We start from the raw sequence: 22201 nt of genomic DNA on the forward strand, positions 1-22201 counted from the left end.
TTGAAAACTTTTAAATTCAACATTTGCTAACACATTAATACAAGGGTTGTATCTTACGTTAACAAAGATTAATGTTACTTGCGTTAACAAAGATTAATAAATATTCAAAGAAATGTATTGCTCATGGATAACTAGCCTACTAGGACATTCAAGTAAAGTGTTTCCAAAATATACTATATTAGAATACTTATTAAATTCCCCAAAAAATACTACCAGTATACACATAAGCTACTGGTAAGTTTTAATGGGGAAAATTTGTTAAAACGGCTTGCCATACTTGTCTTCACTGTCCGGGTGCGATTTCTTTCAATACATTTTATAGACGCTAGAAAAGTCGCATTCCTGTATTGAAACATCGCTGCTCTTGTACAGTCCTCCTGTCTCTGCTTAACACTGACACATGAAGAGACCAGAAAAACAGTCGGCAACAGAACAGCCCGAGAAAACGACTCGGGAGCCGACAATTATGCGGGTTAAATTATAGACATACAAATTAAAAGATTTACCTTATCTCGTTTCGACAGCGCACGAGACGATAACAGAGACCGTTGAGACCTTTCGCTTCGTCCCAGTGCGGATCTGAGGCTCCACGCGCTGGAAAAAAATGTTATATTCAGATGGTAGTACCTCAAAAATTAATCCCAAACATGGTCGAGCGGAGATCTGGCCCGAAATACAGCGCTTTTCTCAAAATCCGCCGTCTCGTTCCGAGGGGGATGGTAACCCGTTAGTTTAGTGCGCGCAGGGCGGCCTGTTCGCTGGTAATTATGGTGTAAATTGGCCGAGGATCGAGGACACTCCGTCCGCTGGATGAGCGTTGCGCTCCGGCTGAAAGCACTGAGTGAGCGCCGCTATTCGGTCTAACGGAGACGGAGCAGCTGAAGAGACCCGCCCACTCTGTCAACCCGGAAGAGAACTGTCAATGAAATGGCATTAATGACATCAGTTGCACTCAAGAATGAGAGCCATGGGTGGACAGTGGAAATATTATTAACAACCTTCTAACCTCTGGCTAAATCATTTATAAACGTCCTTGTAAAGAAAAACATTCTTGTGTTAGAATGGGAGAGTTGTGTATTTTTATTCCTTTGCTAACTCATGGAACCACCCCTCTTGGGTTCTGGTTTTACAAGGATGTGGGTTTTGTTGTATCCAACCAAGAAATCTTAACTGCTCATAAAATATCACCCAGATTGTTTTGCAATTTGTTATTGTTGGTTTTGGTTCATATGGTTCTCAACATTAAATAATCATGGCTTTAAAATGAAACTTTTAAAAAGGTGTTGAAATGTATGATCCATGAATTGCACTGGGACAACAAAATGCAAAATGACTAATATGACCTTGGCTGACCAGGAACATTAACACTTTTGTATTGCATAATGTTCACGATGTTGTATGACGTTTTGCATGAGCAACAGCAGACGTGTGATAAAATTTGTAATCAATAAAACACTGGGCCAAATATTGTAGCGTTACGTATATTATCAAGTGACAGGTCAAAATACTGTAGAGTTTGATTGGATGCACAGCCTTCGATGTCAACAACAAAGGCATTTTAAAAAACTATATTTATTTATGTACAGTACTGTGCAAAAGTCTTAGGCACGTTAGTATTTTCACACACAAAAAAGTTTTTAAGCCAGTTTCTTTTATCTTTTGCTGTAGTGTGTCAGTAGGAAATGGTTTACATTTCCAAACATTGCTTTTGCCATTAATTGAAATAATCCAGTGAGATTTTGGTAGAAGATAATTGATCAATACAATCTATTTATGAATTTATTTATCTATTTTTTGAAAGCATCCTCACTTTACAGCATTTTTACACAAGTGCCTAAAACTTTTCACAGTACTGTAGCTTTGCAGGTAGGTTTCTTCAAGCATCTTGGAGACGTTGATGTCCACAGTTCTTCTGGATTTAGTCATGTAATCACAGACAGACTCGATGATGGTGAGATCGGATCTCTGTGTGGAGCAGACCGGCTGTTGTCAGACTCCTTGTGCATACAAAAATCTCACTGGATTATTACAATTAATGGAAAAAGGAATGTTTGGAAATGTAAACTAATATTTCCTACGGTCACACTACAACAAAATATATAAATAACTGGCTTAAAATAATTTTATTGGGGTGAAAATACTAATGTGCCTAAAACATTTGCACAGTACTCTATGTTTATATGACAAGTGCCGTTATAATTTGAATTTAGCATTGTTATTGCCTAGTTGTGTTGCACTAACACACCAATTGAAGCCAGTGGTATGTAAAACAGTTGAGGACATTTTCGGGTCAAAGAATAATGGTGGGTCCAGTGTTAGATTTTTTTTTAAATAATAGCACTTTGGTCAATACAGTATGTTTACACTTTACAAAGTGATATTTACTTAATTTCATTGCTTATATAATTTTACATATTGTCAGCCATCATCCTACCCCTACCACCATTTTCCCCCTTTGAAATAAACTGCTCAACTGCTCTATAATGTTGACATCCTGTAGTGGGATTATTTTTGAACTTTGAAAGAAAGAAAAAACTCATGTCCTGGTTTGAGAAAATACAAAATGGCAACAACAACAATGACCCTTGCCCTGTGTGCTTGGCAGCTGTAAAAATCTTCCAGAAAATTAATTGCTTTGTCATAATTTTCAGTGTTGATGTTTTTCTAGGATAAAATTCAGTTTATTCTCTCTATTCTGTTCATTTGAAGTTGCTTCAGAGCAGCTTTAGTAAAAATAATAAAGCAATATTAATATGCAGAAACCTAATAAATGAAAATGAATATATTCCTTTTGTGTCTAAGTGTACTTTCATGACTTTGCTTATGTTTTAGGAGTGCAATAGTATTCATTTGGAAAATAGGGTCATATCTGGCACTATTATTCCATGTCAATTTAGGAATACCGACACTGCATGTTTAGTCACGTTTTATCTTCTGAAATACTCTAATTTGTTCCATAAACTAACAACACACGCACACACACACACACACACACACACACACACACACACACACATTCTAAACAATGGCCCGGTAAAAAGCCCAATCTTTCATTTATTGCAGTTAAGTTGCATTCATAAAATATTCATGGTTGTTTGCAATTGAACCTCAATACAGAATTTCCAGCCAGTTTATTTATGCATTGCATGCACCAGCCACTTGTAGCAGCTTCGTCTTGATGAAATATAAATGAGACGTCAAGTGTGTTCAGTATGTTCTTTGCCCCAGTCCTCTCTCAACCTTTTATAAAAACGGTAACTCATCCATAGTAAAGCCAAAACACTACAGCAGGACTAAACTGGGGTGAACCAAACAGCTGTATTCAGGTCAAATGCCAAAAGAGGATGTAGACACAACACTATAGCAGGAAAGAGGAGCTCTGTCCCTTCTTATCAGCGGCAACCTGCAACATCTCAGTTGTTTTCTTCAAGGAAGAGGAGAGAGAGTGTGTGTGTGTTGTGAATAAACTCAAGGACAACATAATGTTCTACTGAGCGTGTCAATCTGTATGAGGTGATTTCTCCATCATATTTTTCTCTTTATGTCTCCAACAATATTTTATTTCAAAATATGCAGAGGGGTCCATATGAAAGAGAACAAAGTGAACTCTGAAGTTGACATTTAAGATGGCAGAAAAGGTGAAATGACAAGTAGTGGCATTCATAGAAAGGACAAGAACAGAGAATGAAATGAAGAAAGGAAACACTCACCTCTTTTGAAGTCTCCTTTCTGTGGGCATAATGTAAAATAGACATAATATGAAAGAAGTATCCTAATATTTATATTATTATACAACTATGCAGCTTTTCCAACAAATTCAAGTGCTTTTCAGTATTATATGGCCATGAACTACACTGGCAAACAACAATAATTCATTCAATGCAACAATGACTGCTGTAAAAATAAAATCAAAATAGACATCCTTATTGAGAAGAAATATAGATATTTAAGACTTATAGTTTGTACATCAGTCAAAATCCCGAATTTACCACTACTCTGTGATAATGGTTAAAATTGGAATATCTATTTTTGTACATTTTCATTACATTTCTCTGTCACTCAAAGAAAGGAGAGAAGGGAGACATTAAGGACAGTGCCACTGTGGTGGGTGTTGAATCAAAATCTATAGAGAGGGGAGAAATAATTACCTGACATCTGTTTTTAACAAAGTTAATTAGTCATTTATTTCCCCCAGCAACACGTGTGATTGAAATATAAATGCCATTATTCTCTTTTATTCTATAACGAGTCAGTGTGATGAAGCATAAAACTGTCATGTTAGTTAGTCAGTGTCATGAAGCATAAATCAAACTTAACTTCAGCTCTAACTGCTGGGAATGGGAAAAGGCAATTTGTTGGCCCTATTTCAAATTATATGAAACAATATATATATATCAAATAATATTTGGTCGAGATACAACTATTTGAAAATCTGGAATCTGAGGGTGCAAAATAAATAAATAAATAAATCAAAACATTGAGAAAATAGCCACATATATATATAAAAACACATATAAAAATGTTTTATATATTTATGGTAGGACATTTACAAAATATCTTCATGGAACATGATCTTTACTTAATATCCTAATGATTTTTGGCATAAAAGAAAAATCGATCATTTTGACCCATACAATTTATTGTTTGCTTTTGCCACAAACATACCCGTACGACTTGTGACTGGTTTTATGATCCAGGGTCACATGTTACAAATATTTTACAGAGATGTTTGGCTCAGTCACTCTAGAATTCTGCTGTGAAAAAAATATATAATAATAATAATAATAATAATAAATAAAAAACGAGCTGAAATATTAATATAATAATCAATAATGTTTTATATTTGTTCTACAAAAATATTATATTGCAACCCTTAACACAAGCGGAACCATAGGACGCAATCGATTGTAGCAACGGAATACAAACGCACGCTGTCACGGTCTCATCATCTTTTCCGGGTGAATAGGATGTTGTGATATAGCTGTAGGCTAACGTGTTTTTACCAAAATTCCAGGTTATGTTCGTTGCTTAAAACTACAAATGTCTGCGTCTTCTGAACCGGGAATAGCAAAAGCAAGGGATTTGAATCCAGCGACGCTCTCGACGAGTAAAGCACAGACAGCGGCGGCGTTAGTTGCTCAAGCCCGGAGCAAGAAGCGAGCCGTCAGTCCCGCGATCCACACAATACCGCAGCCAAATAATAACATCAGCAAAAAGAAAAAAACACAACCTCCATCGTCAACTACTCAAACTCAGGTAAAGAAAAAAACACTAGACTTCGACGTTCGGACTAACGTTGCTGTTTACACGTCATGTTTAATCTAACAATGAAACGTTTCTCGTTGGTGGTGTTGCATTTGTCTCAGGTTGCTCCAGTGGAGGGGACTTCTGAAGGAAAACCAGCAGCAGCTGTTGATATAGAGACTGCTACAAAGTGTCTGCCTTTTAAAAACCCTAACTTTGTGGTAAGAGTCTTCTCACAAAAAGTCCCAGATGTTCTTAGATACATTTCAATACATTCATAAGTCTTTCCTCCACTAGCACTCAGGGATTGGTGGAGCAGCAGCAGGGAAGAAGAACAGGACTTGGAAAAATCTGAAGCAGATTTTAGCAGCGGAGAAAGCGCTGCCCTGGAAAATATCTGATCCTAACTGTGAGTATGACTTACAAAAGTAATCAAACTCTGATTAATTTTGTCAAAATAAGAGTTTAAACATCTGATCAGAATAATAATTGCCAGATTGAGTGTTTACATCTCAGGTCAGAGTCTCAGTGAATGTGTTGATTTACTTGGACAATATTTAAATCTTTATTTGTTTTTCTCTTAGACTGCAGCATAGATGCACCTCCTTCTATGAAACCTGCTAAAAAGTACTCGGACATCTCAGGTCTACTGGTGAGTCTGTTGTAAAATGATGTTGGTTAATAATGTAGAAACATTGCTAATGTAATTGCCTGGATGTACCCTCTAACCTCACCTAATGATTTTTACATCTCTGTGTCCCAGGCAAACTACACTGATCCTCAGACTAAACTGCGCTTCGCATCAACGGAGGAGTTTTCCTACATCCGTCAGTTGCCCACAGACGTGGTGACCGGATACCTGACTCTCCGTAAAGCCACCTGCATTGTTCCATGAGAGAGAACCCCAAAATAAAGAGGGTTGACTCTCTTTTCCAGGCATAGACTTTCATTGGATTATTTAGAATGGACTCCTGTATTGTGAACCAAATATGAAAGAATGCAAATGCTCATTGTAACTCCTTAATCTTAAGATCTTAAATGGATCCAAATACTGGTGTGAACTATAACCAGTAACCCAGTGTGAATTAGATTATAAATAGAGACAGCTCTCTAGAAAAGGAACTATTTCTGTTGTCAACCTCATGAAACCCCTTATTAGAACAGTTCACAATGTGGTCAATGAATAAAGTATTTAATTTAATACTCATATTGATATTGTTTTGCCTGGTAATTGGACTCCTAAAGCTGTTTTTTCCATATCAAAAGATGCTGTATGGCCTCTGGCTTTCATAAATTACATTTAGTCATTTAGAAAACGCCTTTATCCAAAGAGACTTACAAATGAGTAAGTGACTAAGCAATGTCAAAAACTTTCTATTTTGAGCACTTCTTGCGTTGTCAGAGTAGCATAAACCAGACTAGGGAGGGATTCAAGGAAAAGGAAAGAATTCTTTTTTTTATGAGCCGAGGTCAAGTGCTCTTGGAAGAGATGAGTTTTCAGCTGTCTTTTGAATGTTGTCAGGGTGAGGTCGGGGAGATCATTCCACCAGCATGGAACCGTGAATGAAGAGATTTTGGAGAGATTTTGTGGCTCTCTGTGAGAGTACCACGAGCCGTCGCTCATTTGCTTATCGTAGGCTTCTGGTAGGGATGTAGGCTCGTAGGAGGGAGCTGAGCCTGTGGTCGATCTGTAAGCAAGCGTCAATGCCTTGAACTTGATGTGAGCATTGAGTGGTGGCCAGTGCAGAGAGATGAACAGAGGTGTGACGTGGGCCATTTTGGGCTCGTTGAAGACAAGATGAGCTGCAGCATTCTGGATCTTTTGTAGAGGTTTAATTGCACATGATGGAAGTCCAGCCAGAAGACCATTGCAGTAATCAAGCCTAGAAATGACCAGGGCCTGGAAGAGACGTTGTGTTGCATGCTTGTTAAGAAAGGCCTGATCTTCCTGGTGTTGTGCAGTGCAAACCGGCATGATCGAGCTGTCTTTGCAATGTGGTCTTTGAAGGTCAGATGGTCATCAAATATTACTCCCAAGATTTCTTACTGACCTTGATGGGGTGAATGATGAAAAGCAGATCTTGCATCCCAAACTCATGACCACTGTTTTACAAACCATTATTGTTACCGCTGAGCTACTGAACCTCATCTAATGAATTAATTCATGTACGTGACAACGAATGATTTTGTTTGTTCATAAGTGAATCCTTAATGAAGAATAAAATGTACATCTTTCTGTACTATGATGTATATGACGATGTCTTTCTGATGTCACAACTCTACTGTATAGAGTAAAAAAAGCTGCTGTAAAATTATTTCATTTTAATAGAGAAAAAGGAAGATCTTTACTTCAGATCTTTCATATCAAGGTAGATTCAACAACATTGTACTGAACAACATGTATTGAAGATCAGGACCTAGTCTCACAACCTGAGAGTCCCAGTTTTCCATGTCCATCCAAATCACTGCAGTACGTCAATTCAGGGTAATTTTAAGAACAGGTAACAATGGAAAATTTTTCCCAGCAGGCCCCAGCGAGGATCGAACTCGCGACCCCTGGTTTACAAGACCAGTGCTCTAACCACTGAGCTATGGAGCCTCACAAGATGCCTGTCAATCACAAGAGTGTTTGTTCTTTGAGTTAGCATGACAAAGACACACCTCAAGGAACTGGCAGGCAGCCTAAGATATCTTAACAGATGCTTCAGAGAAAAGACATGATCAAACTTAACTCAGTCCAAACAACAGACTGGTCACATTCTTGTAGCCCAACTAATGTATATACTTTGTTTGAAAGAAGTCTTTATTTGCACAGAGACTGTTCTGAAAGGGAATCAGCTGTGGAGGTGTATGTGAAGACACATGACCAAATCAAGACTTTCTGGTTCTATAGAGATACCATTAAACTGAATCACACAGTAATACAGTCAGAATCAAAGACTTCAAAGTGCAGAAGAATCATATCAAGGCACCCAGTAGGCACAATGTGACATCAGGAAGACGTTGGACTCCAACTAATCCAACGTCAGTCAGACGTCATATTTTGGTTGAAAATGAAAGTCAGGTTGACGTCTAAACCCAATGTTTGTTTGGCGTCAAGCTCCAACGTCAGACAGATGTTGAATTTTGGTTGGATTAAGCACCGCAAAAAAATGTGACATGCATGGCAGCACATTAAATCTGTGAAGATCTCAGCAGAGGAGGATTAAACAACTCCACAAACAGCATTATCAGTTTCACTTATTACTAACCAGATTTACTTTATTTAATTTCCGTTTTAATGAAATCAATAGTTGTATTTTAAAGTCACCATAATGGTGGTTAGCTGGTAAATCTGGTTATTTTTAAGTGAAGCATAAGTGTACGGCCATGCATTTTTGTTTGGTTTATTCTAACCAAAATTCAAGGTTGGAGCTTGACGTCAAACAAACATTGGATTTAGACGTCAACCTGACTTTCGTTTTCAACCAAAATCCAACGTCTGACCGACGTTGTAGTCTATATCCTGTGCCTGCTGGGCAGATTTAGAACCATGATTCCTTATTTGTCTTGTCCTTGTTTTTTGTCAGTTTGCAAAAAAAACAAAAAAAAAAACTTTTGTCCGTTTGTCTTTTCCTCAGTGTCTTTTATTGTCGGATAGAGCTGAGATCTGTCTGTTCATCTCCTCAAGATTCTCCTTCATCATCTGACTCTTCTGTTCTTCCTCCTTCCTCAGTGTAGCTTCTTTTTCATCTTGAAGAATCTGATGAAACTTCTTAAACTCCTCTTTAATCTGCTGCTCTGTGAGCTCAGACTGAGTAAAAATCCACAGCTGCATCTCCACATAATATATTAAATATACTTTTTGTCAGTTCTCTGTTGAAATTGTTGAGTATTTGATATGCTAGACTGTTTTATCACAATGTCCTTTCATTTTTGTATGTGTATAAGCTTCTCCTGTAAGGGCTTCAGTGCTGTTTTGTGTATAAGTGTAAATCTGTGAGAGTGCAGTTTCTGGGAGAACAAGTGATACATTAAAAACATCCAAAGAATGTAAAGTAAAAATAAATAATTTTCACGTACATAAATAAAAAAATATATTTTTAAAAGGCCTATATGTATAATTAATCAGATTAAATCCTAATTCTTGTGGATGTTGATGGTTAACTTTATTGTGAATGTATATATGTTACGTATCATCACCTATATTTGTAATTGTTTGTGAACCAAAAATGAAATAATGCAAATGCAATGCATACAAGCAAGTCCTGATGCCTGGATACATTTTATTTTGCTGCCATCTACCAGTATCATGAGGTATTACAATGAGACACACTGAGGAAAATAAACCAACAAACCTGGAAATTCATCTTTTAAATAAGAGATCCTCCTCAACTTTTAAAAAGACACTCCTAGAAGAAAAGGTTCTACATAGAACCTTAAAGGGGTTTCCATCATAGAATAATTTTATGGATTTATAGTTTACTTTTTAATTTTAATTAAATGCTTTGAATTAAACAGCTTGTAAACATACTTTTAACCTAAATAACCTGTTAAACATGAAAGTATTATGCAGTGATTTAAGACATTTCTCATTATGGCCTTTTTGGCATAATTTGACATAAAAAAAAAAAACATGAAGACAGCACTTTTAGTTATAAGTGTAGATCTTAAACTGATCCAAATACTGGTGTGAACAGGGACGGACTGACAATCTGTGCGTTCTGGAAAAGTCCAGAACGGCCGTCCAACCGAGGGCCGTCGGCACAAAAAGAAAAAAAAGTGAGTCTTATAAACAGGGGCGGAGTGGGACCAAAAAATCTACCGGGAAATTTCGTAGACCGCCGGCCCTCGGTGGTAAAAAACAACAACAAAAAAAAAAAAAAGAACACAACGTTTGCTAAAAAATATAGTGTTGAATGAGAGAATATTAAATAGATTTTTTTTGTTCCTCTATAGTTTTTTCACAACTTTCTAAAAGAGTAAAAAAATTGCGAGAGATGGATAACGGCAGTCAGAAGAACTCAGAAGAGAGAAATATATGTCAATTTGTCATCACTCCCACAGACGCAGCATTAGAAACCCTCACAGCAGCATTAACTCGTTTTTTGTAATTTTATTAAATGTAATATAATATAAAATAGTGTTATAAATGTAAATACTTTTTTTTTTTTTTTTTTTTTTGCAAATATTAAAAAACTTTCCAGGATTTATGCGGATGATGACCGTTAAAACGTGTCATCATCACCCTGTTGAAAAGGGTCCATGGCATTTTCACGGTGACACGACACCTTGCTCGTTGAACAAGCGCAACATTCAGCATTCAATCAAATATTCTAAAAGATGTAGGCTATTATTAGCCTACTAATAAGGTTATTTCAACATAATATTTCGTTATTTCGACATTTATGTGCGTGCAACAAGCAAGATGTGCATTTGTAAATCCGGTAACGCGTGCATTGATTTTTAGTAATAAATTAGTGTTTTCTGACAGTGTCGGGTGTCGGCTGCAAAGATGAAGTTGACGATTGCCATATTCGTAGTGAACGCGCCTATAGAGAGAAATGCATGATTACGTAATCAGAGAGTAGCCTTTTTCTTTTCGTTTTGAATTATTTCGTTTAAATATATTTCAAGCTTTGTGTATTTGATGTGTTTCTCATGTCTGTGTGAGGCATTCACTGAGTTTCGTTAATTTAGTTCGGATGAGATGCGCTCAGTTAACGTGCAATGCAATTGACCGCGCGGGCGCCTCAATGATTAGGCTATATTGTCTGTTTGTTATATTTGCTTATTATTAAATCCAGGAAATTGGTTGATAAAAAAATGATTAAAATTAAGATACAATTTATACAAAACGAAATTCACTTTAATGAAAGGTTTTCTACAAAACAAAACTTAATGAAATGGTCAAAATCATGTCTGTCTGACCCACCCACTCCAAGTCTCTCGATATAGCGCATCATTTATTCCTACATTTTTTTTTACATCATCATATCTTACTTGTGCTGTTCACTTTTCATAAATAAACATAAATGGAAAATAAATGCCATTATAATATTTTAACAAATATGAAACCAAACGCGCTTATTTAATGGCTACAACAGTAGGCCTACAGACTCTCTATTTGTGCAAATTGCTGCACATTCATTTAATTCTGAATTTTGCACAAGTTGAAAGGCGTTTGTTCAAATCAAGTTCACGGATAATTGTGCGTGCATTTATTAATCATTATGATACTAAAATCATAAAAATGCTATGTACTAAAAATCAGATGAGCCCAGAATATGAACGCAACGTTTAATTACACGTTTCCTCCCATAGAAAACCATTAGGCCTATAAGAAAGCTTAATGCAGATTAGAATGCCCCCTTATTATGTCGAAATAACGACTTATTGTCGAAATAACGAGATATTATGTTGAAATAACGTCTTAATATCTCGAAATAACAAGATAAGTTTTCTTTTCTTTTTGCTTCAAAATGCGGTTCAGGGCTTCCATAGAGCCTACAGCCTGAATATAATTGCTTCCAGAAATTATTTTTGGGGGTGCTTTGGTCTTTCTTGGGGGTGCTGAAGCACCTGCTAGCCCCACCCTCCCGCCCATGCTCAGCTCCACCTTTCAGTTTTCTTTTTTGCCTTTCCATCATTTAACTCACTCTCACGGACGTTAGACTTCCAAGACGTGACGAGGAAAAAGAGGTGTTCGGCGGCTTTTTACATCAAAGGCCGACCCGATTTTGGGAGGGGCCGCTCACTGATCCCCCTATGTTTTTGAAAATCCTATAGACATGGTTGGACCTGCCGAACGGTTTGAGCACTTTTATATACTGTGTTGAGCAGAGAGGCTGCACAGTTTGACCAGCGAGAAGCGGCCACACATCAGGCCGCCAGACGGTGTTGCTAAAATAACTCGCAATGTATAACTATTATCAGACCGGCCCTCGCGGCCTCAAAACACTACCGGCCCACCGGGAAAAGTCCCGACTCTCCCGATTGCCACTCCGCCCCTGCTTATAAAGCAATATGAACAGCCAACAGCAGGGGCACTAATATGATCACTTATATGCTACGTGTAAAAAACAACAACTGAGGAAGAAGAGTCGGCCTATAGCCACTGACAGAAAGTTAGTTTTATAAGGCTGCACTTTTTTTGCTTACATTATATTTGAATAGCAGTGGTCTCCAACGTGGTGCCTGTGAGTTGCCCGCTAAACACATTCTATAAATAGGCCCCAACTTGCCGTCGGGGTTCCAGACTTCGAATAAATGGTATAATTTTGCGACCTTTTCAACTAAACGTTTCAATTTGAACTTTTGCCTCTACAAAATTACCCAACTCTCTTTGATTATACGCTGTCATTTGCGTTGCGTATGAGAAACATCAAATGGCAAACGCTCAAAAAGCGGAACAAAACTTGAGCAGCGCATCATCAGCTCGGCCCAAAAAACAGCGATCGCGGACAAAGCAGCTGTGCGGGCTGATCTCGATCACTGAACATTAGGCTATTACACAGAGCTGCGCGATCCACTGAGAAGCATTTAAATTCAGCGCAGAATTCTCTATCTCTATTATAAACCCACAAATGACTCTGTGATTTAAGCTTGTAAAAAGCCAGATGAAACAGCGCTGATATTCTCAACATATTGACGCAAAAAAAAACCAAAAAAAAAAAAAAAACCGGCGAAACATTGTTCCGAGAACAAACCAGCTAGAAGACATTTCACACCAAAACGTATGAATTAACTTTAGTAAAACAAACTTTTTTGGCAGAAATGTGCCTGTATTCATATTTAAAATGCTGTTATATTAATATAGTCATGTATAAATGTATTAAATGTAGGCCTAATGCTGTAATGTTTTGTTTAGAAGTTATGGCAGTTTATTTTTTCATTTATATTTATACTAAATGTTTGGGCTACTGTTTTTGATAACACATACAATAGGTTTATAGAAAATCAACAAAAAAAATCAATAAATATTTTCATAATTTTTCAGGAATTTTTTTTTTTTAAACGCTTGTAAGTCTGAACCAGAATATCAAGATATTTAATTATTTCCCATATGATGGTGAAAAGTAAAAAAGCACCACCATGTTATGTATAATAAATATTGGAGTATAACAAATAAAAATTCCTTCTAGATTATTTTATCCCTTGAGGTAGCCCTCGCACACAAAAAGGTTGGACCCTGGTATAGTAACTATATGTTTTATAATTACAAGTTTGTGTAATTTGGGGTTTCTGTAGCCAGTGACATTTCATCTTTTGTATTTTATGGCATTGTACATTTTTTGTTTTTATTTGAAGGCTGAGGCTTCATTAATAAACACAACCCCAATAATCATCATTGGTTTTGAGATGTTACTTGCTGTGAATACCTTGTCTGATGCTACAGTATTGTGGCATATAGTATCAGGACATCCTGGCTAGTGTCTGTCGTACACGGCTAGGCGAATGGCCGGATGATGGGCCTATTTGGGAGAAAGTCCAGGGCTGTTTTTTAGCCCCAGTCCGTCCCTGGGTGTGAACAATAACCAGTTGCACAGTGTGTGTATGTATCACATTATATGTATTAAACAGTGTCTAATGCAAATTAGATGATCTGAGAAGCAGAAAAAGATTTTATACCCTCTATAGAAAGGAAATTATTTATTTGATTGATCAGTTAATTAATAATTTATTTCTCTTGAAACCCCTCATTGGAAAAGCTCACAACATTGCAGATAAATAAAGTTTCAGATTTTATTATAGTATTGATCTTGGCCTGCCTGGTATTTGGCCTATAGGTATAACTTTTTTTCATGCCAAAAAGATCCTGTATTGAAGACCAGGACCTGGTCTCACGACCTGAGGCGGTATTCCTCCCTCTGTGAAGGTCCATGTCCATCCAACACTGCATGAAAAGGGTAGAAGCTGGTAACATCTGGCCATGGTAAACTTCCATGTAATTTCAGGTTTGCCGGATGTATGTGGAAAAAAAAACTGAGCTAAGTTACACAGAACAGGAAATATCCAGAAATACAGATACTTGGCGTACACAGAAATATACAGGAATCAGTGAAATTTCATAGACATTCACAGCTGAAACACTGATGGCTGTTAGGTGTGAAGACATTTATGTTAACCGGCAGTTATCTGTGTTCTCAGATGGAGTGAGGGGGGTGAGCCAGGGACGTTTTTACAAAACAACCTCAAAATAGTGTCTCAACACTACTGAACTCTAATATAGCTAGCTTTATAATTGTTTACAGAGCCATTAGAGAACATATGATTTTTAATTGGAAGGCATCCTCTCTGCCCAACTTCATTCTGCTTTCTATATTATTTCACAGAAAGTAAGCTAGTCCTAAACCTAGTCCTAATTGACTTACTGCTAATATCAAATGTTGTTTACATTTAAATGAGCCTCAAAAGTCTAAAAAGTCAGTAGTTGACATTTGAAATCAACACAACTGTCCTTGCAGCCTTGAAGTCTGATTATAGGTGCTACACGCTCTTTACAACTCTTACTAAGTTTCTTCAATTTGTCTAATTTTGGGAATCAGCATGGAACAGCAAGATCAAGCAGCAGCTGAGGGAAACCCTCAACTGCCCTTCACTGGTGGAGATGGAGCAGCCTGACGGACGTGTCCTGACCACCGAGAGCTTCTCCACAGCCAGCAGAAGAAGCTTTGCTTCTGGTTTTTATGTGGTTTTTATTGAATTGCAACAACATGGTTGTCACAATGTTTGGGGTGGTGTTGACGTGTTTGGCAAGGTTTTCTGAGAGCTTGTTAGCTTATTGCTGTGCATTTGCTGGACTTTCGGAGTGTTTTTTCTCATGCACTGATACGTGGTTGATAGGATGTTTTGAGTGATTGGTTGATCTGCGGTGGGCCTTTAACTTGTTAGGTTAGGGTAGGTTAGGGTCCCTCACACGGTTTGCAGCTTGATGTGCTGTGAGGGCTTGTGTGCATCAGTGATGCTGAGAGCTACACCACTACTTCACAACTACTGGTAGGGTTACCCATAGTGGACAGGTCTCAGCTGAGGTGCCAGACGGAGACAAACCACCTTCTGGACAGGAGAGGATTGGCCTGATGTTCTTGGCAGAAGATCACAGTCTTGTGACAACGGCAACAACACCAGAATTACCTGTATGGAAGAAACTTTAAACTGATTACATATGTGGTAGCTATCGATGGATCGACGGAAGCAACTGTTCCAACAGAATGAGGAAACACAGAATGGTTTGATATTGGTAAAGGTGTACGAAAAGGTTGCATTCCTTCTTCAGCACTCTTGTCACAGCGTCCAGCCAATCAAATATTGAGGGCTGGTAAGAATATTTTATCTTATTGCTTTTTAAATGCTTCTATGCGTATGGTAAACGTTAATCAATCACTTCTGAAATTGTTTCTAAATTTAGGGATATGATGACGTAATTGATTGGAGCATTGAAAATGATGTAAATACAACAATTACTATTTGCTGTATAACAGGTAAAGCAGTAATCTAAATTTCTTAAACCAGAGCTTAACAAAGCAGACTGTACTTTGTTACGTAATTATTAACTGATTATTATAAATAATCAAAACATAAATGCATGTTAAACATAAAAACTAGTGCTATCAGTCATATACTGAATCACAAACTAACGTTTTATCATTGAATACTTAATCACAAACAATCACATATTTTTGAAAAAGTGCTGAAATCTGATTTTATATTTAATTATTTTCCCATCAAAATGCACTTAATGAAAGAACACAGAATATGTAACAATGTTTTATTAACATTTTACACAAACAAAGCCTTACTAAAACTAACATAAAAATAAAATGTACTGAAAAACTGAAATTATAAAACACTCAACTAAAACAATCACGGCGTGGAAAACAGCATCAGAAGCTCAAAACTATTACACTGTGTTGTCGGTCACCAGAGCGTCGTTTCAATGTTATGTTTTTGCATAGGTGAGAAAATAATAAATAAATAAAAAGCATTTTATTCAAGTTGTACTTTTTCTGAGTTTCATTTCTAATGTCTGATTGTATTTTAATATATCCGTATGCAATATGACAAAAGGAATTATTATTAACAATATGAATAAAAAAAAAAAAAAAAAAAATATATATATATATATATATATATATATATATATATGAGGCAGCAGTAAACAGGGATGAGGGAGCAGCAGAATATATGTTTCCGACGTTTCCTACATTGGTCAGAAGGGGTCTTGCTCTTGTGTTTAGTAGAGGTACACGGTTCAGGCGATTCAGGCAGACTGTCCACAATTTCCTCAACATTTTTAACCTTGCAAATTACAAATTATACATTTTTTCAAATCAACTCGTGACCCCTTGAAATCATTCCGCGACCCCCCCCCCCAGTTTGAGAACCACTGCTTTAGGAGTGAAGTGATTTCTCTGGCAGTCTCTCTACAAATAGTCATTAATGCCCCCCAAAAGTCAATGTGTGATATGACATGTGTATCTTTTCCTGGGCAATAGTGGAACTGGTCAATGTTTAGTCAAAACTATAAAGAGTATTCATATATACATAATAAATAAACACTCATACACACACCCCACCCCGTTGCAAAGACCTTTGTGTTTTTACTGATCTCCGGTTATTGGTCACACTTCTTGAGACGTTTCAAACACACCAACAGCTACAGACTGAAACACTGTAAGCCTGCACAGTGTCATGCACAAACCAGGTAAGAATGATTATCTAAATTGTGTAAAAAATTATATATTTAATGTCAACTGAACTATATTTATACTGTATTTTTTCTCAAATGTTTCCTCTTGTCCACAGTATCCTACACACAAGACTGGGTCAACTCATCTTCTGAGATTATGTAACAGAAGTTCAGAAGCTTGTTGCAATCTTTTAATGTCCATTTTTGTATTGTTTTACCTATTCAATTAAATATTTTATGTTACTAAACATATTTTATGCCTTTAAGGTATCCTACAAGATTTATGATGAGGCTATGAAGAAGTATTCATAGTTTTATTTCGGAAAGGCCCGGCTGAAACACTCAATCAAGGTTGTGGCAAAAAGCCAAAGAGAGACAACAGTAAGTTTAGAAATTGATATGATGTAACTATTTTTAAATAGGCTGTAGTGAGTATTGTCAGTGATTACATTACTGTTATTTTGCAGTTGCTGGAGATGAAATCAACAAAGACAAATACAGAAAGAGCATTGTGGAGGACGGAAATGGTGGAGCTCTATGTAAGATGAGGAAGATGTTGTGGATTCATGCAGGAGCTGACTGGAGTCTGCTGGGACACATCATATCATGTGTTATTTATTGCCTTTGAAATCTTTCATTCAAAGTTTTTGTTTTCTGTTGAAATTGTTGTTTTCTGACTGTTTTTGTGTTTTAGATACTATTTACTATTTTCCCTAATGAAGACAAACAAACAATTATTGGTTAAACTATATTTTTTCTGTCTGCCCACCTGGCCTGCAACCAATCAAATCACTCACCTGCAAGGGTTTTGGGAGGGATATATTTGAAAGAAAACCAACCAAATCATTAAGTTTAAGGATTTTGGGAGGGGTTTATTTTACATGTAACCAATGATGTCACTTTGCTGTAAGGCAGTGGTCTCAAACTCAATTCCTGGAGGGCCACAGCTCTGCACAGTTTAGCTCCAACCAGCTCCAACTCACACCTGCAAGGAAGTTTCTAGTAATCCTGAAGACCTTGATTAGCTGGATCAGGTGTGTTTGATTAGGGTTGGAGCAAAACTGTGCAGAGCTGTGGCCCTCCAGGAATTGAGTTTGAGATCACTGCTGTAAGGGTTTTGGGTGGGATATATTTCAAGTTGACCAATTAAATTACTTTTGAGGAAAGTCTGTGGCCCAATAGCTGTCTGGTTTAGGTGTGAAAATGTCCCCTGACAAAATCCTTGAGGGGATTACTTGCCATGGCAACAAATGTCTGTAGCATGGTAGAATGCCTTAGCAACATACGTCGGAATTGGTATGATTACGGAAGTATCCGGACTGGTGGAATTTAATCTAAACGGTCAGGAGTACTTGTGGATACTTCCATAAATGAGTGGTGTATACAAGACATTACTAGTCTGGATACACTTCTTAGTACATCAATTCAGGGTAATTTTAAGAACAGGTCACATTGGAAAATTTTTCCCAGCAGGCCCCAGCGAGAATCGAACTCGCGACCCCTGGTTTACAAGACCAGTGCTCTAACCACTGAGCTATGGAGCCTCACGAGATTCCTGTCAATCACGAGAGTGTTTGTGCTTTGAGTTAGCATGACAAAGACACACCTCAAGGAACTGGCAGGCAGCCTAAGATATCTTAACAGATGCTTCAGTGCTTTGAGAAGAAGTCAAAGTTCAATGTGTGAAACTCTTGGTAAAGTGGTTCCAGGCGTTTGTGTGACTTTTTAATTGTCATAACACAGAATTTACTGCACATTTATGCATATTCTTACATGTAAGAAAGCATGAATATCAAATGACACTGTTGAAACTGTTGGTCTGACATGATCAAACTAAACTCACTCCAAACAACAGACACTTTCTTGTAGCCCAACTGACTCAATTTGTTTGAAAGAAACCGTTCTAAAAAAGGAATCACCTGTATAAATACATTATATGTAAAGACACTTGACAAGAGCAAGACGTTCTGGTTCTATGTCACTAATAATATACAGTCAGAATGAAAGACTTCAGAGTGCAGAAGAATCCGATTCATTTGCCTGCAGATAAGTTCACTCATGAGTTCAAGACTCAAGATCAGACACAAACACACTGGGATTGATTGCAGCAACCAGTTTCTCTGGAGATTGTAAGAAATATTTACCATCTTCATACCACACACACCAGACATTGGTGTAAAATTGGTGTAAAAGAACGCTGTGTTCCTTCCTTTGGTTTGATTCTATGGTTACTAAACCAATATGAATAGTATCCAACAAATGTGTTCCTGAGTCAAAGGCCTCTGGAGCCAGGACACAGGCATATGGGTAAAATATCTCTGGATTATTAGGAGCCAGCTGCTGCATCTTGCTGTGTCTCAGACTGGTCAGATCATCAGAGAATCAGGTGTGTGTTTGCAGTCCAGAGTCACAGGAACTGATGACATATACAAACAACATTGTTACTAATGGTCTCTATAGTACTACTCATTGGGCCTGGGGAGAAGGGGGCCCACTCGTGCGTTTTAGTGATGACCCTGTCTATGTAGTCACTTTGTATTCACTATATGTAATTGACTTTTGTAATACACTCTTAAAAATAAAGATGCTTCAGTGACATCAGTTGTTGAACCTGAAGAACCTTTCCATTGCACAAAATGTTCTTTAGTTGGAAAAACGTTCTTTAGATTATGTAAAAATGTTTATTTTAAGAAGTGTTTAGTCAAAAGGTCTTTCGGGAATCCAAAATGGTTCTTCTATGGCATGTGTCATGTATTCCCTGTGTGTTTGTGGACAAACTACTTTTGTAGTTTCCTGTCTTGTGCCATGTTTTGTAGTTTGTAGTTTTTCATGTTGATTAGTCTCCCCAGGTGTGTCTTGCTAGTTCCCTTGGTTACCCTCCTGTGTTCCCATGACAATTTATCCATGCCACCTTGTCAGCCTGTGTATATATTGCCCTTGTGTTTCTCTTGTGGTTGTGAGTTGTTGGTTTTGCTGTCCCTGTCTGATCTGCCACATTAATCAAAGCTCTAGAAAGCATCTGTGGATCATGCTGTAAACTCTGGGCTCTGGAATAACATTCAATAGTCAAGTCAAGTCAAGTATATTTGTATAGCGCTTTTCACAATACAGATTGTATCAAAGCAGCTTCACAGTATTAAATTAAAATAATACAACAAGGTTTGTTTCTAGTGGAATTTATTGATTGATAAAATAAAATTAAATATCCCCAAAATATCCCCAACTGAGCAAGCCAAAGGCAACAGTGGCAAGGAACCGAAAAACTCCATCAAGTGACCTAATGGTGTCCTAAAACTCCATCAGGTGACCTAATGGAGAAAAAAAAAACAACCTTGGAAGAACCCAGGCTCAGTCGGGGGCCAGTTCTCCTCTGGCATTTATGAACTAGAGGCCGAATTGTAGTTTGAACTGTAAGATTAAAAATATTATATGAATGCCTTTCCGAAAAGATGCGTCTTTAATCTAGTCTTAAACTGGGAGAGTGAGTCTGAGCAACGAACAGTATCAGGAAGGCTATTCCAGAGTTTTGGAGCTAAATGTGAAAATGATCTCCCTCCTTTGGTTGATCTGGATATCCTAGGTATGACCAAAAGCCTCGAATTTATTGATCTTAAAGAGCGCGATGGATTATAGGGCGATAGAAGATCGGTTAAATAGACTGGAGCTAAGCCGTTTAGGGCTTTATAAGTCAGTAGCAATACCTTGTAAATAATACGAAACTTTATAGGTAACCAATGCAGTGATGATAAAATCGGTGTTATATGATCATATTTTCTTGATCTAGTAAGAACTCTAGCGGCTGCATTTTGGACTAACTGTAGCTTGTTTATTGAGGAGGTCATGAATGCATGAACTAACTTTTCTGCATCAGAAACTGATAGGATATTACGTAGCTTAGCAATGTTTCTAAGGTGGAAAAAGGCTGTTTTTGTAACATATGAAATATGATTTTCAAAAGTTAGGTTACAGTCGAGTATAACACCCAGGTATTTTACTGTAGAGGATAAAGAACTGCAGTGAGTTTGAGTTAACAATCAAAAACACAAAAGTGACATGATGTCTCGCTTACCTTGCCATTGTGGCATTAAAGTTCCACGATGGCATTAAATATGCTAAATGTATTCTCTCCTCAAATAAATTATATTTGCATAAATTGATTGTGTTAAAGGAGATTCTTAATATAGGGCGAGAGTTTGAAGAGTCCTTCATCGGTACAGTGATTGTAGCCTATATTCTTCATCTCACAGAAACTGATGAAGCTTCTTAAACTCCTCTTTAATCTGCCGCTCTGAGAGCTCAGACTGAGTCTGAATATAAAAACAAACAAAACTATTAATAAAATTAAACTAAATCACCTCTGCATTTACACATTTCTGTCCATGTTGAAAATGCTCACCTTGATGTCCTGAGATGTTTTAGCACTCTTTTTTTTTTCTTTAGTGTGTTAAAGTTTCTCTTGCAAGAACTTCAGTGCAGTATTGAGTTCCTCCTAGATGGTTTAAAATGTTGTTTTGACCTTTAAACATGAAGAGGTGTAGGTATGTACTTCAAGCACTGAGCCACAAATAAAAATGTTATAAATGCATTTGCATTTACTCAATATCAAAATAATTTACATTTATTTTTTAAAAAGATAGCACAAGCACACTTTTTAATTAAGAATGAAGGGGAACTAAAAATTAAAATAATTGTTTCTTTCCTTGTAAGAAACAGCTTTATTAATGAAGCAGAATCTGTGATTGGCATGTTTTTTTTAATATCTGTGCACACAATACACACATGCAGGCTGTTCATCTTCCAAGCAGAATTTGAGATTCTCAGATCTGCAGATCACTTAGACCCTGAGGCACTTTCTGCAGTGAAGGACACATAAGTTCTTCAACACCAGATTACAAGGATCTATTCCTGCAGACGGGACACTGCCGGACTTTCTTGGTTTTCTAGAACTGCTGAAAACATTCTTTACAGACACTGACTATTACAGAATAACAGGAAAACTGAATATTTCACAGCACACGTAAGATCTTTCACGGATACTGTTTTCACAGAATCCATTATCAATTTTCTAATATTTGAAATTATCCGAATTCCTTTTTTAACCTTTTTTTGAAATGTTGTCTTCAGTTCCCCACCAACAGCTTTTCTGTTTTTTTTCTGTTACTTCCTGGAGTTTCTGAATACCCAGATTGGGTTTACCTGTCATTAGACTCTAACAAACACTCATTTGTATTTGTGCATCTAATAATCATCTCCTGAGAGGAGAGCAGAATCTAGTGTTCCAATCCA

General features: G+C 37.2%; 2 protein-coding genes across 3 annotated transcripts in view; one reads left to right on the forward strand and one right to left on the reverse strand.

The window, feature by feature from the left end:
- galnt1 (UDP-N-acetyl-alpha-D-galactosamine:polypeptide N-acetylgalactosaminyltransferase 1) overlaps nucleotides 1-862 on the reverse strand; it is a 98030-nt gene extending 97168 nt beyond the window's left edge. For both annotated transcript variants that reach the window (XM_079894037.1, XM_079894038.1), the window contains exon 1: nucleotides 507-862. The gene's annotated coding sequence lies outside the window, so the exon portion shown is untranslated. The remainder of the gene's footprint in view (nucleotides 1-506) is intronic.
- A 4088-nt stretch (nucleotides 863-4950) lies between these two features.
- ino80c (INO80 complex subunit C) lies at nucleotides 4951-6248 on the forward strand. Its single transcript, XM_079895691.1, has 5 exons — nucleotides 4951-5256; nucleotides 5367-5465; nucleotides 5542-5653; nucleotides 5829-5896; nucleotides 6008-6248. Exons 1-5 carry the CDS (start codon nucleotides 5041-5043, stop codon nucleotides 6137-6139), a joined length of 627 nt encoding a protein of 208 aa, XP_079751817.1. The 5' UTR covers nucleotides 4951-5040; the 3' UTR covers nucleotides 6140-6248.
- The last annotated feature ends 15953 nt before the right edge of the window (nucleotides 6249-22201 follow it).

This window comes from Squalius cephalus, assembly GCF_949319135.1.
Source record: "Squalius cephalus genome assembly, chromosome: 15".
NCBI lineage: Eukaryota > Metazoa > Chordata > Actinopteri > Cypriniformes > Leuciscidae > Squalius > Squalius cephalus.

What these genes read in the sequence shown, in the direction of transcription:
- ino80c (XM_079895691.1), top strand. Translation starts at nt 5,041, where the DNA reads ATGTCTGCGTCTTCTGAACCGGGAATAGCAAAAGCAAGGGATTTGAAT. An exon ending in TTAAAAACCCTAACTTTGTG is followed by an intron (nt 5,466 to 5,541) that starts GTAAGAGTCTTC and finishes TTCCTCCACTAG; the next exon opens with CACTCAGGGATTGGTGGAGC. An exon ending in CGGACATCTCAGGTCTACTG is followed by an intron (nt 5,897 to 6,007) that starts GTGAGTCTGTTG and finishes TCTGTGTCCCAG; the next exon opens with GCAAACTACACTGATCCTCA.